The sequence below is a fragment of the Emydura macquarii genome, unplaced genomic scaffold (genome assembly GCF_026122565.2).
Source record: "Emydura macquarii macquarii isolate MOO-44397 ecotype Brisbane River unplaced genomic scaffold, CSIRO-AGI_Emac_v2 contig_1348, whole genome shotgun sequence".
Classification (NCBI taxonomy): domain Eukaryota; kingdom Metazoa; phylum Chordata; order Testudines; family Chelidae; genus Emydura; species Emydura macquarii.
This window is the reverse complement of record NW_027131485.1, coordinates 4951139-4964946: the sequence shown is the minus strand read 5'-3', so window position 1 is coordinate 4964946 and position 13808 is coordinate 4951139. Positions and strand designations below refer to the sequence as shown.

The 13808-nt window shown below is 41.3% G+C and overlaps 1 protein-coding gene across 2 annotated transcripts in view; it reads left to right on the top strand.

Annotated features, from left to right (window-relative positions):
- Positions 1-13808, top strand: part of LMTK2 (lemur tyrosine kinase 2) — a 74403-nt gene that overhangs the window by 28520 nt on the left and 32075 nt on the right. For both annotated transcript variants that reach the window (XR_010920328.1, XM_067550937.1), the window contains exon 6: positions 6491-6578. Coding sequence is in view for 1 of the 2 variants with exons in the window: in XM_067550937.1 (XP_067407038.1) it covers positions 6491-6578 (88 nt within the window). In the remaining variant the exon portion in view is untranslated. The remainder of the gene's footprint in view (positions 1-6490; positions 6579-13808) is intronic.

Sequence of the window (13808 nt, the reverse complement as noted above, 5' to 3'; positions counted from 1 at the left end):
CTAAATGATCAAAAAGAGTCAGATCCCTCGAAATCATGAGATTTTTAAATAATGTAGTTTGTTTTTATTGCCTTGCAGTTTTTGAGCCTTTAAGAGTACACTTGGTTTGAATTTTCAGACTTTTCTCTGCAACCATGCAGGCCAGAGATATTTTTTAAGTTGATGCTGAGATTTTTATGTAGTCACTTGCCTCCAGGAGCTTTGAGAGAAAAAACAAATATATAGTGAGACTTAAAATCACAAGAGTTGGCAACACTTTTCGTACTTTATTTAACATAAAAACTTATTTTAAGCACCATTTTACCAATTTTTAAACATTAAATTGATCTTAAATCAAATTAAAGAAGTTACTAGATTATACAAATAGCTTTTTACCATTGTGTTTGGATCACCTGCAATATAACTTGCTTGTGGAAAAAATGTAGTAGTGAAGAAGTTTGAAACCAGTAACTCTGCTTTCTTCTTCGAGTGATGATCTCTGTCTGTATTCCACATGTGGGATGCACATGCGCCTGAGTCCAAAATTTTTTGTAAGCAGTATCTGTTGGCTTTCACATATGCCGTAGCTGTCCTTGTGCTCCAAACCAAGGGCATAAAAGGTGATGCGAACTGATGCTTCTCTAGTTCCTTCTTACTGCCCTGTGGTATGAGATGGAATTTTCAGCATCCTCAGCTCCTTTTTTACTGTCATTCCTGTAAGATATTGTTTATAGTTAGTTTTAAGAGTTGTAATACTTTTTATAATGTAGTCTACATAACATAGTTAGTGTTTTTCCCCATATTCTTCTCAAGGACTTCCCACCTTCCCCCCAGAAGTCTGGGATTGTGCCCAGGGTCCTGGGGTTCAAAAATGGTGTTTCCTGCCCTTGCTCCTTTTTGGTGAGTGATGAACATCAGTGCTGCCTCTACTACCTTGGTGGGGCTCATATTTCTGCCCAATACAGAAATACCTCTCTTCCTCCTCCACTTCCTCCTCCCCTCCCCCGAACTTGTTAGGATTGGGAACTAAGAAGAAAACAACTCATGGAGAAGGTGTTGAAGCCTCAATCCGGTCCGGGTCGGAGACCTTCTCTTCAACTTATCAACTATCAACTTATTTTATGAGAAGATGGATGAGTCTATCCACTTCCTCCAAGACTTGAGGACAGCACTTCATTCATTGGGCATTTATACCCCTTGTCCCTTAGAGAGACACCATAGACAGAGATATAGGGCAAGACTGCGTCCTCAGCTGTTTTACCACCAATGTCCTCAGGAGGCACTACACAAGAGATGGGGGGTTTATATACCCAGGAACCCAGCTTCTACAACATCCAATGCCACATCATTGGCCCGGCGCCCCCCCCCCCCCCCCCCAAACAAACCCCCAAACAAAGAGTTTCTATTGATGGAACTGTCAAGACCCGTTTTTCTTATTATTGATGACACTTCATTTCTCTCCTCTGGTATTCAGAGGCCGACTTACCCAATTTGCCGAAAACTGGAGTACTCTAACTATGACAAATGAATAATCTTTAATACTCATGGCAGTTATCTAATCAAGTTTTCTGGTGGCTATCTAATTGAGTTTTCTGGTGCCTCCTACCAGCAAACCCCCTTCCCAGTTCCTTTTCAGGGACCACTCTCATGAGGAAATTCTGTTACATGAGGTGAACTCTCTTCTCAGGGAAGTGATAGAAAGGGTTCCACCTCAACATCAAGGGAAGGAGTTCTATTCCTTTTATTTCTTGATCTCCAGGAAGAATGGGAGATGGAGCTCAATTCTTGATCTGAGACAGCTGAACAGGTGCATTTGAAAACTACAATTCCACATGATACCTTTGGCATTGATAATTCCCTCATTAGAGAAGGACACATTGTTCACAGCTCTTGACATGAAAGATGCATGTCGTCACAGAAACATTCAACCAGTCCACAGGAGGTTCTTTAAGTTTCCCTTTTATCAAGAGCATTATTAATTCAGAGTCCTCCCTTTTGGTCTAGCAACAGCACTTTGGGTCTTTACAATGTTTCTTTCCAGTAGTGGCAGCTTGGGAGAAGAAAGGGATTTACAGTCTTCACTTATCTAGATGACTGGCTTCAGATGGGCAGTTCTTATGAGGAAGTTCAGCAGGCTGCCAGTGTTCTGCTTAGCCTTCTGCCTTCCCTGTGTGTCTCTGTGAATCATGAAAAATGCATGTTGACCCTCATGAGTTTCATAAATTTTATAGGGGAGACATTGGACTCAACTACAGCAAAAGCATGTCTACCTCTGGAGAGGTTTCAAGTTGTGAGTGCTCTCAGACATCAGGTCACTATCAGACCCAGGACATCAATCAGAACCTGTGTTTCCTTCCTTGGCTTCATGTACACACATGACACTGTTAGCCAGGCTTCATCCTTGCTGCCTACAAACCTGGCTTCTCTCCATGTACTCACCAGAAAAGGGCAACATAAATAGCAAGGTGACAGTTCTGCTCAGAGTTTTAGATTTGTCTAATGGACAAAACCAGAGAAGATTTGGGTGGGGCTCCCTTTTCTCACACTGACTCCTGAGGACAACCATCCTTACCAATGCATCCCTCCTGAGTTGGGGCGCTCACATGGATGATCATATGGGACAAGGCATCTGGACCCTATTGGAGTCAAGAATGCATATCAATTCATTAGAACTCCAGGTGGTCTGTTGAACCTGCAATGCCTTCCTCCCACTCATCCAATCCAGACATGTCCAAATAATATCAGACAACGTAAGGGTATTTTATATAAACAAGTGGATGGAGTGACATCTCTTCCTTTGTGGATAAAAGCAGTCACCATCGGAAATGGTGCATCAGCTGTTGTGTAACCCTATCAGCAGCATATTTGCCAGAGGTGCAAAACTCCTTAGCAAGATGCTCGAGCAGACATTTTCTCACAAATCTCAAATAGGAGATTCACAATTGGATTCTTGACCACGTCTTTGCTCAATGGGGAGTGCTGACCTGGGACCTTTTTGCCTTGTGGAAGAATAGGAAACTTCCACGGTACTGCTCCAGAGCAGTCCCGGGCAAGTGCTCTGTTGGAGATGCCCTACTGATGTCATGGAAGGGTCGCCTGGGGTATGCCTTTAATTCCATGCCATTGATACTATCAGTTCTATGGAAGATCTGCCAAGACAGAGCTCGAGTCATTCTCATTGCACCCAACTGTCCAAGACAGTTCTGGTTTGCACATCTGCTGAAGCTCTCACTTCACCCACCCATGAACATCACACTCTGCTGTACTTTCTAATACAGCACAAGGGCAGGTTCAAGTACCACAATCTGAGACCATTGCAACTCACTACCTGGTATTTGGATGGGTGTCAGAATAGAGTGCTCATGTTCTAAAAGGCTGCAATTCATCTTTAACCAAAGGCAGAAAACACTCTACAAGAAGCTGTTATTCAGCAAAATGGAAGCATTTCTCCTCTGCGGTTCACTGAAGCACCTTGTTTACAGAAGCTGCTGGGGTCCCTGCTATTTTAGAGTATCTATTAACTCTTAAGTCTTTGGGTCTTGTGCTCAGTTGTCTGAGAACGCATTTACCAGCGATCAGCGTTTCCATCCTCCAGTTGATAACCATACAATATTCACTCATCTCGTAACTAGATTTCTGAAGGGTGTTCTCAGATCCTTTCCACCATTGAATTTTGTGCCTCAAGAGGACCTCAATTGTATATTATTGTCGCTCACTAACCCCCCTCCCTTTGAGCCTCTAGCCATGTGCTCTATGGCCCATCTCTCCATGAAGGTGGCCTTTCTAATAGCCATAATGTCAGCCAGAAGACATTGGATAGGTCACTGATGTACCGTAACCACTTGAAGAAGACAGCAGCAAAAGTTAGCACTTGGAACAACTTGCTCAGAAAACTGGCTGGCTCAACCTGTGGAGCGAGCGCCAGGATGCTTAGAACATCAGCCATTGCCCTCTGCTACTCAACAGCGGAGTACTGTGCTCCTGTCTGGTGTTGCTTGTGTCGCACGAGGCTGGTCGATGTAGAGCTTAACAAAGCTATGCATATTGTTACTAGGTCTTTATGCGCAACTCTGTTGCCATGGCTGCCAATACTTAGTAACACAGACCCACCCCATATTTGCCGTGAGGGGGCCTCCATTGTGCTTCTGGCCAAGATCTGTGAGAACAGCAACTTGCCTCCGTACTCAGACTTCTTCAACCACCCACCAGTTCACCTGTCTTCCAGATTTCCTATATGGTCACTTATGCCACCACAGGACTCGGTGGAATCTGCTTGGCATAGTGGTCAGCGACAACAGACATCACTCTCTCGTCACTGACTCAACCATCTGCCCACCAGGTTTTGACCTGCCAAGTTACCTGTGGTCACCCAGAACCGATTCCGAACAGGACAGGGCAATGGTGCTGCCAACCTTTTCAAATGGGGTTTCTCTAACAACCCATGATGTAGATGTGGTCAACTTCAGACTATGTCGCATATCCTTGACGAGTGCCCGGTGACTTAATTTGATGGTGGGCTGCCAGCTCTTCACCTGGCTGATGATGCTGTCAAATGGCTGGGCACATTGAGAATAGGCTGAGAGAGCCAGAAAAGTCAGCAAGGTGGGAGCACTCCGGGCAGACCCACCATATATTATCTTCTATAAAGAAAAGGTCTCTTTACTACCCCACCCTAGAATCATTCCTGAAGTAGTTTGTTTCATATGAGTCAGATAATCCACTTACCAGTATTTTTTCCAAAACCACATGCCTCAGATGAAGAGAAACGGTTGCATGCTCTAGATGTCTGACGGGCTTTGACCTTTTATCTGCAAAGAACAAATGATGTAAGAAAGACACCTAAACTATATATTTACATAGCAGAGCTATCAAGGGGTCAAGCTAAATCGATGCAGAGACTTTCAAAATAGATCTTGGGTTGTATTACTCTTCCTTACAACTAGTTCATATTCCCCCTCCAGAGGGGATGAAGGCTCATTTCACGAGAGAAAATGAACTCTGGCTGCATTGCTGAGAAACTTACTCCTCCTAGAGATGTGTAGGGGAGCTATTTGGAGCAATTTGCATGCCTTCATAAGACATTATGCTCTGGTCCAGTTGTCAACTGTGAATACAGCTATGGGGACAGCAGTATTACAGTCAACAATCAAATCAGCATCTTCGCACCCATGCTGTCTGACTGCTGCTTATTAATCTCCCACATGTGGAATACGCATAGGGACCATCACTCGGAAAAGAAAGGGAGGTTACTTATCTATAACTGGAGGTTCTTCAAGATATATGGTCCCTATCTGTATTTTACTACCCTTCCTCCCTCCCCCCATCCTTGCTGCTGCATTTTATTTGAACTGCAGTAAGAATGGAAACTGGAGAGGCGTTGGCCTGCACCACCTTTTTACCCTCGATTCTGAGCATAAGGTGAACTATAACCCAGGTGTTGGCCACCTGATGCTGCCTGGAAAAATCCTGACTCAGGCGCATGGGATGCATACATATCTCACTTGTGGAATACAGACAGGAACCACATATCTCAAAGAACCTCCACTTACAAGTAGGTAAACTCCATTTGTCTGGTCTCCTGTATTGACTCTAAGAATACGCAAGAGTATTGGCTGGAAACTAAGGGCTAAAACTTCATGTTCTCTTCATCTCCCCCTCTCTTTCCCCTTCCCAGCACAAAGCCCCTTGCTACCTCCTGCATGTACCTTGAGCTACCCTTCTGCCCGAACACAGCTCTACCTACCCCTCTCCCTGCACCCTGAGTTACACCCCTACCTGCACGCAGCTCCTAGCTACCCTGTCTGCACTCTTGAGTGGTTTTCAAACTTTTTGAGCTGAGCCACCCTCCCCTCCAAAGTTATTTTTGGTTTTGGCCCCTCTCCAACCCAGACAGGCTGGGTGGCTGCTGAGGTGACTATGGGGGTGGAGGTGACACTTTCCCCAGACCCTGCCATGCAGAGCTGGCCCGAGGCTCCCCCGCCACCCTCCAAAATATAAATCTAACTATGCCTATGCCTGAGGGCTCCCTTCCCATCTGGTGGCTGGAGCCCCAGTGCTCTGCAGAGATAAAGCTCTAAGGTGCCTCTCTCTGTTTGGTGGCTGAAGCCTGGTGCCCTGAGTGCTTCCTGTTCTGGGCCCTGGAGTTTTTATAGCATGTTGGGGGAGGGGGCCTCAGAAAGAAAAATGTTGAGGATCCCTGCTGTACACCATGTGGGCTGGGGAGGACAGAATGTGGCAGCATTGAGCTGGCTACACTGTCTTTACGTCATTTGAGGTTCCCCACACCTGTAGCTGTCCATTGAAGGCAGCTTGAGACTTCCTTGCACTGTTTGAGCATATCAAAGGGGATTTATTGGGTCTGAAGATCTGCCTCTTATACCTTTTCTGTGTGTATTTAAATCTGACTTTCAAAAGAGAAAACTGAGATGCACAGTGGATAGTAGTATTCCATCATGCTAGAACTACTGCTGTTTTTCTGTCTTAAAATAATCTGTTTATATTTTCATTACAGCATTCTTCAGCATCCAAATATTCTTCAGTGTATTGGGCAGTGTGTGGAAGCCATACCATATCTTCTGGTGTTTGAGTTGTGTGACTTGGTAAGTAAATTTAATAATGAAAATAGTAAATTTAATAATAGCTTATAGTCAGAAAATATTGTTTTCTCTAGCATACACAAGTTGTAAGAGGTTTTTTGAACATCGTCACTGAAACCACATTTTAATGTTTTTAATATTCCTTGAATAGTCAAATGAAGATATTTTAAAGGATAAATAACATTTATTTATTTTTTTCAGAAACTGACCACAAAAGCTATATTTGTTTATACTTAAATCCTGAACTTAGAGAGTTTAACTTCTAGTTTGTTGTGGGACTTTCTGAAGAGGAAAATAATTTTACAGAAAGTAAGCTTTGCCACTTTGTCTTTCTAGACAACAGAATTGTTAGTATATCACATTTTGGGGAAAAAAACAGCCTGTTAATTCCATGCACTGAATGAGGTAGAGATCCGGGGGGGGTGGATGGAAGGAGGAAAGGGTAGCACATGATCATTTAACTAAAGACTGGTATAATGCATATGATCAAGGGAGCCAAATAAAGATTGCATGGGTAACCTTAATTTATACATTTCCTAACTTTTGAGAGCTTGATTTTAGTGTTACATTAATAAATGACATTAAAAGAATGTTAACTTCTTTAAAAAATTAAGAACTTAAAAATTGAAAAAACAGAAATTAAATCACATGGAATCATACTAACACTCCATATGGATTTTTCAGCGGGGTTTGGGATCTTTAGGTGCACAGTACAGTTCTCAGTTTTCTAACTAATAGCATGGAAGGCTGGTATCTTTCTTGTGGATTTGCCACTAGAGGGACATAGTTATGTGATTTGCCAGTGGGTTTCACAGCAATTTGTTAGCAAAAGAATATTGAGACTCTGAAATAATAGGCTCAATTTCAGGTTCTGTAGGGAAGGGTTCTCTTATGGTTACAGACCTTTCTGTCCCTGCCCCTCAATCTCTTCCTGTCCCTTTCTACTCCTATTCTTCCTGCTTTCTGCCCTTTTGTTCCTGTGCAGTCTTCTTTCCCCTCTGTTATCCTATCCTCACTGTTCCCAACACTATCTCTTCCCCCTCGACCCTCTGCATTCAAGTCAGGCAGCTTCTTCTCTTTCCATGCTTCCAGGGTGGCAGCAGGTGGAGCATTAAGAGCGTAGGAAAGACCATCTCCCTGGTCTCAGTTCCATTGTGTTGTGCCACAGCAGCCATTGGCAGTGGGAAGAGCAGCTGCAGAAAAAGTTCTGCTCAGCCCCTGTAATCTCTGATTGGAATGTGATCTGTCTCTGTGGGTATAGTGAATGCACAGTCTGGTTGGAATGTAGGTGCTGTGAGGAAATGGAGCATACTCAGCGTAGATAGAATTATTGGAGGATCTAGCTGCCTAACTCTAGCTAGTCTCTCCTGAGCATGTACAAATGGAAATTTCAGTGGTTTATAAATTGGCCAAGTGTAGGAATATTTTTACTGGCATATTCCTAATGGCAGGATGACCTCCTTGCCAAACTTCAGTTCCCTGCTCCAAAATACTGAGAGTTAGAGCTTCTGAGGCTTTTTTCTCAATTTTTTTAATATGGGCAAAATAATTTATTTTCCCCCTATATTTATTTGTGGAAATGACTGACCCATTTTACCATAAATTTCCCAGAAAAATTCAGCCTGCAGCAGATTCCTGGCTAAAATTATCTATACCCAAATGGTGAATTTGGCAAAGTTGAAAACAACTGTATGATGGACAAGAAGCTGCTATGTAATACTCTAAGAAAACAGAGACAACAATTTTATGAACGTTCTGTGACCTTGTTATTGAGGTTGAGTTGTTGTATATTGGGTTATAAGACTTTCCTGTGTGAATATATTCATCTAGCTTAAGAGACTGGGGAAGAACAAACAGGAAGGCAACATAGTAAGTAGCTCCCCATTTAAGCAGCCTCTGACAAAACATTGCAGGGTAAGGACCAGTTACAGAACAATGCTATATTTCCAGCTCCCTGACCGAAGTGACAGCTATTCTGTCAGTGCTCTGCATGAAGAGACCAAAAGAACACTAAACAGCAAAAAAGCCCTTCTGAGGAAATGGCAGGTGAGGGGGAGTCAGTTGTCAGCAGCTGTCAGGGGGACAAATGGATAGAGAGGCTCTGTAGAAGAGAGTCTGAAAGAGTTGGATTTTTTCCTCACAGCTTCCAGAGAATGGTAAGGCTTGGGGACAGACAGACAGATAGGCAAATATAGGGACTAGCTTACTGTTTTTTGAGATGCGTTTGTTCTAAATACTTTACTTTGAGAGAGCTGTCTGGTTACTGGTTATCGTTGTCATTCTTTCTAGAGAAGAAAACTGCAGACTCTGAACATAAGTCAGACCTGCTGAGGTAATTACAGTTGATCACAGGGGACTGTAGCCAGGGCCTGGTCTGAGCGTGGGACAATCATATGATTCCACCTCAAGATAGAAGTGACTGCTTGAAGCCTAGTACCTCAGGGGTATACTTGAGACCAGGAAGGGTCATGGGTGCAGTTACTTAGGAATTGTGACATATAGTACTTATAAAAACAAACCAAACAGAAAAACCCAACTCTGTTTGGATGAGTTTAAAGACTAGCTATACAACCAACCGTTCTTAAAGGATTGTGGTTTCAAAGAATTCTTAAAGCAAGTTTTCATTGCAAAATGTATGAAGACAGAAATAGACTCAAATGTGCATATATAATTTACACCAAGAATAAATCTCCCAGAAGCAATAAAGTAGTGATTAGGCTTTGCTTGTAAAATTCTCATTGTTAATCAGTCTTACTAATACAAAAGTATTTCCCTAAAAGCTCAGTGCACAAATATAATTGTATTCACATTAATTGATTCAAGCAATTTCAAACAGAATAGCAAAGTAAGCCTCTGACTTTTCTCAGAGGAAATGCTAGTTAACCTGCAAAAATGATTATATTGTTTTAATCATTGACTCCTTTGCTCAGATTGTATTAGCTGGATTTAAATAAAACAAGGCAGATGAAATCCTGATAGAATATCAGTCATCTTTTCACTTTATAGAAAAATGGTTTGAGCTTTCATAGTGAGAAGTCTTCAAGAAGCTGAACGAAGTGGAATATTCAGTTTGGTCAAGAGTTTCAAACGTAGTGAATAAAGTAAGGCATATAAATAGATAGAATGATTTTTCAGAAGCACTGAAGGGTAGCATGATTTTTTTTCAGAAGTGCTGAAATCCAGTCGTTTTCATTGACTTTGACCTCTGGATCTCAGGCTGGAAATTATTACTTAAGGATTTAGAAGGAAGTTGCATTTTACATTGCTTATGTTAACACAGATACGTACATAATTAGCCCTTACTGCCATATTTCTAAGTAGTTAAATTATTTAACCTGTCTTTAAAAATTACTCAATCTTCAAATATAAAGGTTGCTTTGCTTCACTTGGTACAGAAATTTTTTTATACTCTTGTTTGGTTTGAGACTTAACAGTTAATGCCAGAATTTATCATGATCCGGTAGAGGGTAATCTAGAAAAGGATTTTACTTTCAGTTTAATTGCAGACAGTAAGCTTAACAGCCAAAGAAGTGGCTTTCATAAACCTGAATGCTGTTAAACTGTTTCATTAGCGTGGAAAAGAAACACTTGTGCTGCTTTCTATTCCAAGCAAACTAAAAATTGTATGTGGAAGATAAAGTAATAAATTTATAATTAAAATATATAGTAAATTAAAGTTAAACAAGGCTTGTCTGTATAATTTGTGTTTCTCAGACTGAATATCTAGCCGACCTGGGATTTTGATATCTAGGGTAGGGTTCTGCCAATTGCAATTTTGCTTTAATTCACTCAGCACACAAGTGTGCTAGATGCCAGATATCATATGGGAAGAGGTAAGGATAATGAAAAACAAGGTTTACTACTTCAAGAACATGAATTAGTTTAATGGTACTGCATGTATCTGTCTTATGTCTGTTTTGGTGGAGGGTGAGTGAGAAGACGGAGGGGTAATGCAAAAGGGGCGAGATGAAAAGGCAGTAAGATTTGGAGTAAGGGAGGAGGGGAGTGATGGAGAGGTGAGAATAGAGAGGGGAATAGGGGATGAGTGAGGAAGGGCAGCAGGGGTTGGAGTTCTGTGGTTGGAGCAGTCCAAAGAAAACTCAGGTATAGATATCAGTTTTGATGTCCAGAGTCTAATCTAGAATCTGCTTCTACTGCTGTGGCTGGAGTGGCAGCTGCTGGTAGGACTTCTGGGCAAGTTAGGCGGAGACAGAAAAGGTGGCAGCCCCTAGGCTAACCTTGTCCCCCAACTGGCTGCTGCTGAGTGTACATGGATAATTCCTTGCATACTCTGCCAGTCAAGCTTCCTCAGTCCCCAAAATGGTCCTAGCAAGGCGGGTGACTAGAATCATTGGTGCCTGGAGTGGCTGCATGTGGGTCTAGTGGAAGTACGTGTGTGTATGTGTGTGTGTGTGTGTGTGTGTGTGTGTGTGTGTGTGTGTATTTATTATATTATGGTAATATAATCATTCCACAGAAAAATCCTTCACTTTGTTGCTAGTATTTGTGAAAATGTGTGCAACTCTAGTCAACAGAAAATAAATTTCCTGTGTTAACATCTGCATGAACAGAAAACTGATTTTTAGCAATAAGGGGCCTAAAATGCAGGAACTATAATGCTTTCAGAAATGACCTGAAGTGACTATCCTTTCTAGGGGTAAGAAGTAATCTGTTGTTCATGGGACTTCCAGCAAAAACAACATGTGTTTGTGATAGAGCCTAGAGACTAAAAGTCAGGCCATCAAATTTATTTTACTTTACTGATTTTACAGAGCTGAACAGGCAGCAAAGGAACACTGACAACCTGTAAATGCACACAGGTGGCTGGGTAAAGAGATTAAATCGTAGTTTTCACTTCATAACGTAAAGTTGGCTGTAATTCTTGAAAATAGTTACTGTAGAAGATGTATGTGCTTTATATATTACTTCATCTTAAATGATCCTGTAATAGTTTACATGATATTTTGGGAGCAGTCTTCTGATCTATAATTACTTAATGGTGTAGTGGTTACTATCTTAAGACTGTGCCAGGATACTATAGCAGCCAGCTTATTTACCTTAATACATTACCAGCCAGATAGGGCCAACTTTTTGTCAGCACAGCAAATCCTCTGATAGAATGAATGACCTAAATTATGAGTAAAGAAAACTTCTTCTAAAGTGGAGATAACCTTTGTATTGTGAGGTTGGCTTGCCTGTCAAAATCTACTTCTGCAGCAACTTCACTCTCCAGGAGCCTACCAATTCCATGAGCAGATGAAGTCAGCAATCCACAGTTAGTTGAAGTGCCCTGCATTTGCTTAGAACATTGTGTAACTAGTTACTTGGGATGCTGCCATTGCTAGTAGGTGTCTGCATGCTGTGATTGGTTGGTTTTGCATTTTCTTGGACTTTTTTCCAGTTGCTGATACTTGAACCCCATGTCTCCAGATCAGGGAAATGTTTTCAATGAAAAATATGCAACTTCTTACCAGAACAGTTTTTAGCAAGTACATTACGAATAAAGTTTTGTCAAATTGCTAGATATTTTGGACTGTTTAGTAAGCAAATGGATTGTAGTGTTTCACAGAACATTTTAATGATATTGTCTACTATTCTGCATGGACAAAAATTAGGTTGAATGATAGCTTAAGCCCTGATATGTAAGTAAATGCCCAAATGTAATTCTGTAAAGAAGAGAACTGATTTCCAAATTTTGGAAGTTGTTACTTATGACAACTTCTTAAATCATGTCCTTTGGATAAAAGGCTTTCACATTCTCAAAGAATTGTTTTTAATACAGGTTTCTCAAATACTTTCATAAAAGTGAAAAGCATCTTAATAGTTTCTTGAGGACCACATACCCATTCAGAAAGTATTTGATGTATTTTTAGCTGTCTTTAAAGGCTTGAAATGGGGAGAGCAAGCACCATATGACCAGTTTTCTCTCCTTATCAATTCTGAGTAGGCCAGTTTGGTAACCTGTATACTCTGTACTTAAAAACTGTCCTGAGTACTTACCAGTTTGAAAAAACATGACACAAGCTATAGGCATTCTGGATATAATGTTACAAAGGTATATGAAACAAATTTTCTTTGTTGTAATTTTTCTGCTGCATATTTTCACAATCAGAAAGGTGTTATAAAGAGGGAGTTATATGTTCAGGGCTAGTGTTGGCTCAGCTTTGGATTATCTCAAACTACTAAGGCAGTTGCCTTCCAAAGAGATGCTGGGGGCATATTAGGCTGATGTTTAGACTCTGGAGTACAGAGACAGAACATTTCTGTTGATAGGGCTTACTACAAGAATGACACTGAGCCAAACTTGACTATAATTAGGTAAAAGTGCAAAACCTGCCTCTTGTAATGGAATTCTGAAAGGCAAGGAAGGAGCAGTAGTAGAGGGAGCTGACACTATTTTGAATGCAGAGAATAGGGAAAAGAGAAGCCTTGTTGGAGCATGACTCTGCAAATTGAATTGCTATTTATGCTTAAATGCCACAGTGATAGGTGCTTAAAGTAGATTTAGCTTTTAAATATCCAAGACTAATAGAATTGTTTCCATGAAAGTTCACCGTGTTATAGGACTATTTTATAAACCATGATATAGGACTATATTCCAGATCATGGAATGGAGACAGTGCTGATGAATTGCCATATCGTGCCCATAGACAGGGAAAGATGTGCGTACTTGTGCTCCTGGATCTGTCTGTGGCATTCGTTACCACTGATCATGGCATACTGCTCTCCTGCATCAGAGATAGTAGGAACCAGTTAGAAAGCACTGAGATGGTTTTGATTCCTTCAGTATGCACCCAGACAGCAAATTCTTTCACTCAAAAACATCTGTTTTATCCCATAAGGCTATGTTATCTCCTGCTAACATTTTTAAGATCTGCATGAAATCATTGCAGAGGCTGGGGGAGTGTTGAGGCACCATTGTCTCAGATGGTAGCAGTATGCTGACAACACCAAACTCTGAATGCAATGTTGTTATAGTCATGCTGGTCCCAGGGTATTAGAAAGACAAGGTGACTGAGGTAATATCTTTTATTGGGTCAACTTCTGTTGGTGAGAGAGACCAGCTTTCAAGCTTACACAGACTTAACATAGTTTCACAAACTTCAAGAGCTGTGTGTTAGCTCAAAGGCATATGTGTGTCACCAGCAGAAGCTGGTCCAATAAAATATATTATCTCACTTACCTCACTCTAATACCAAACTGTCTTTTTCACTATTGTTGTATATAGCACTG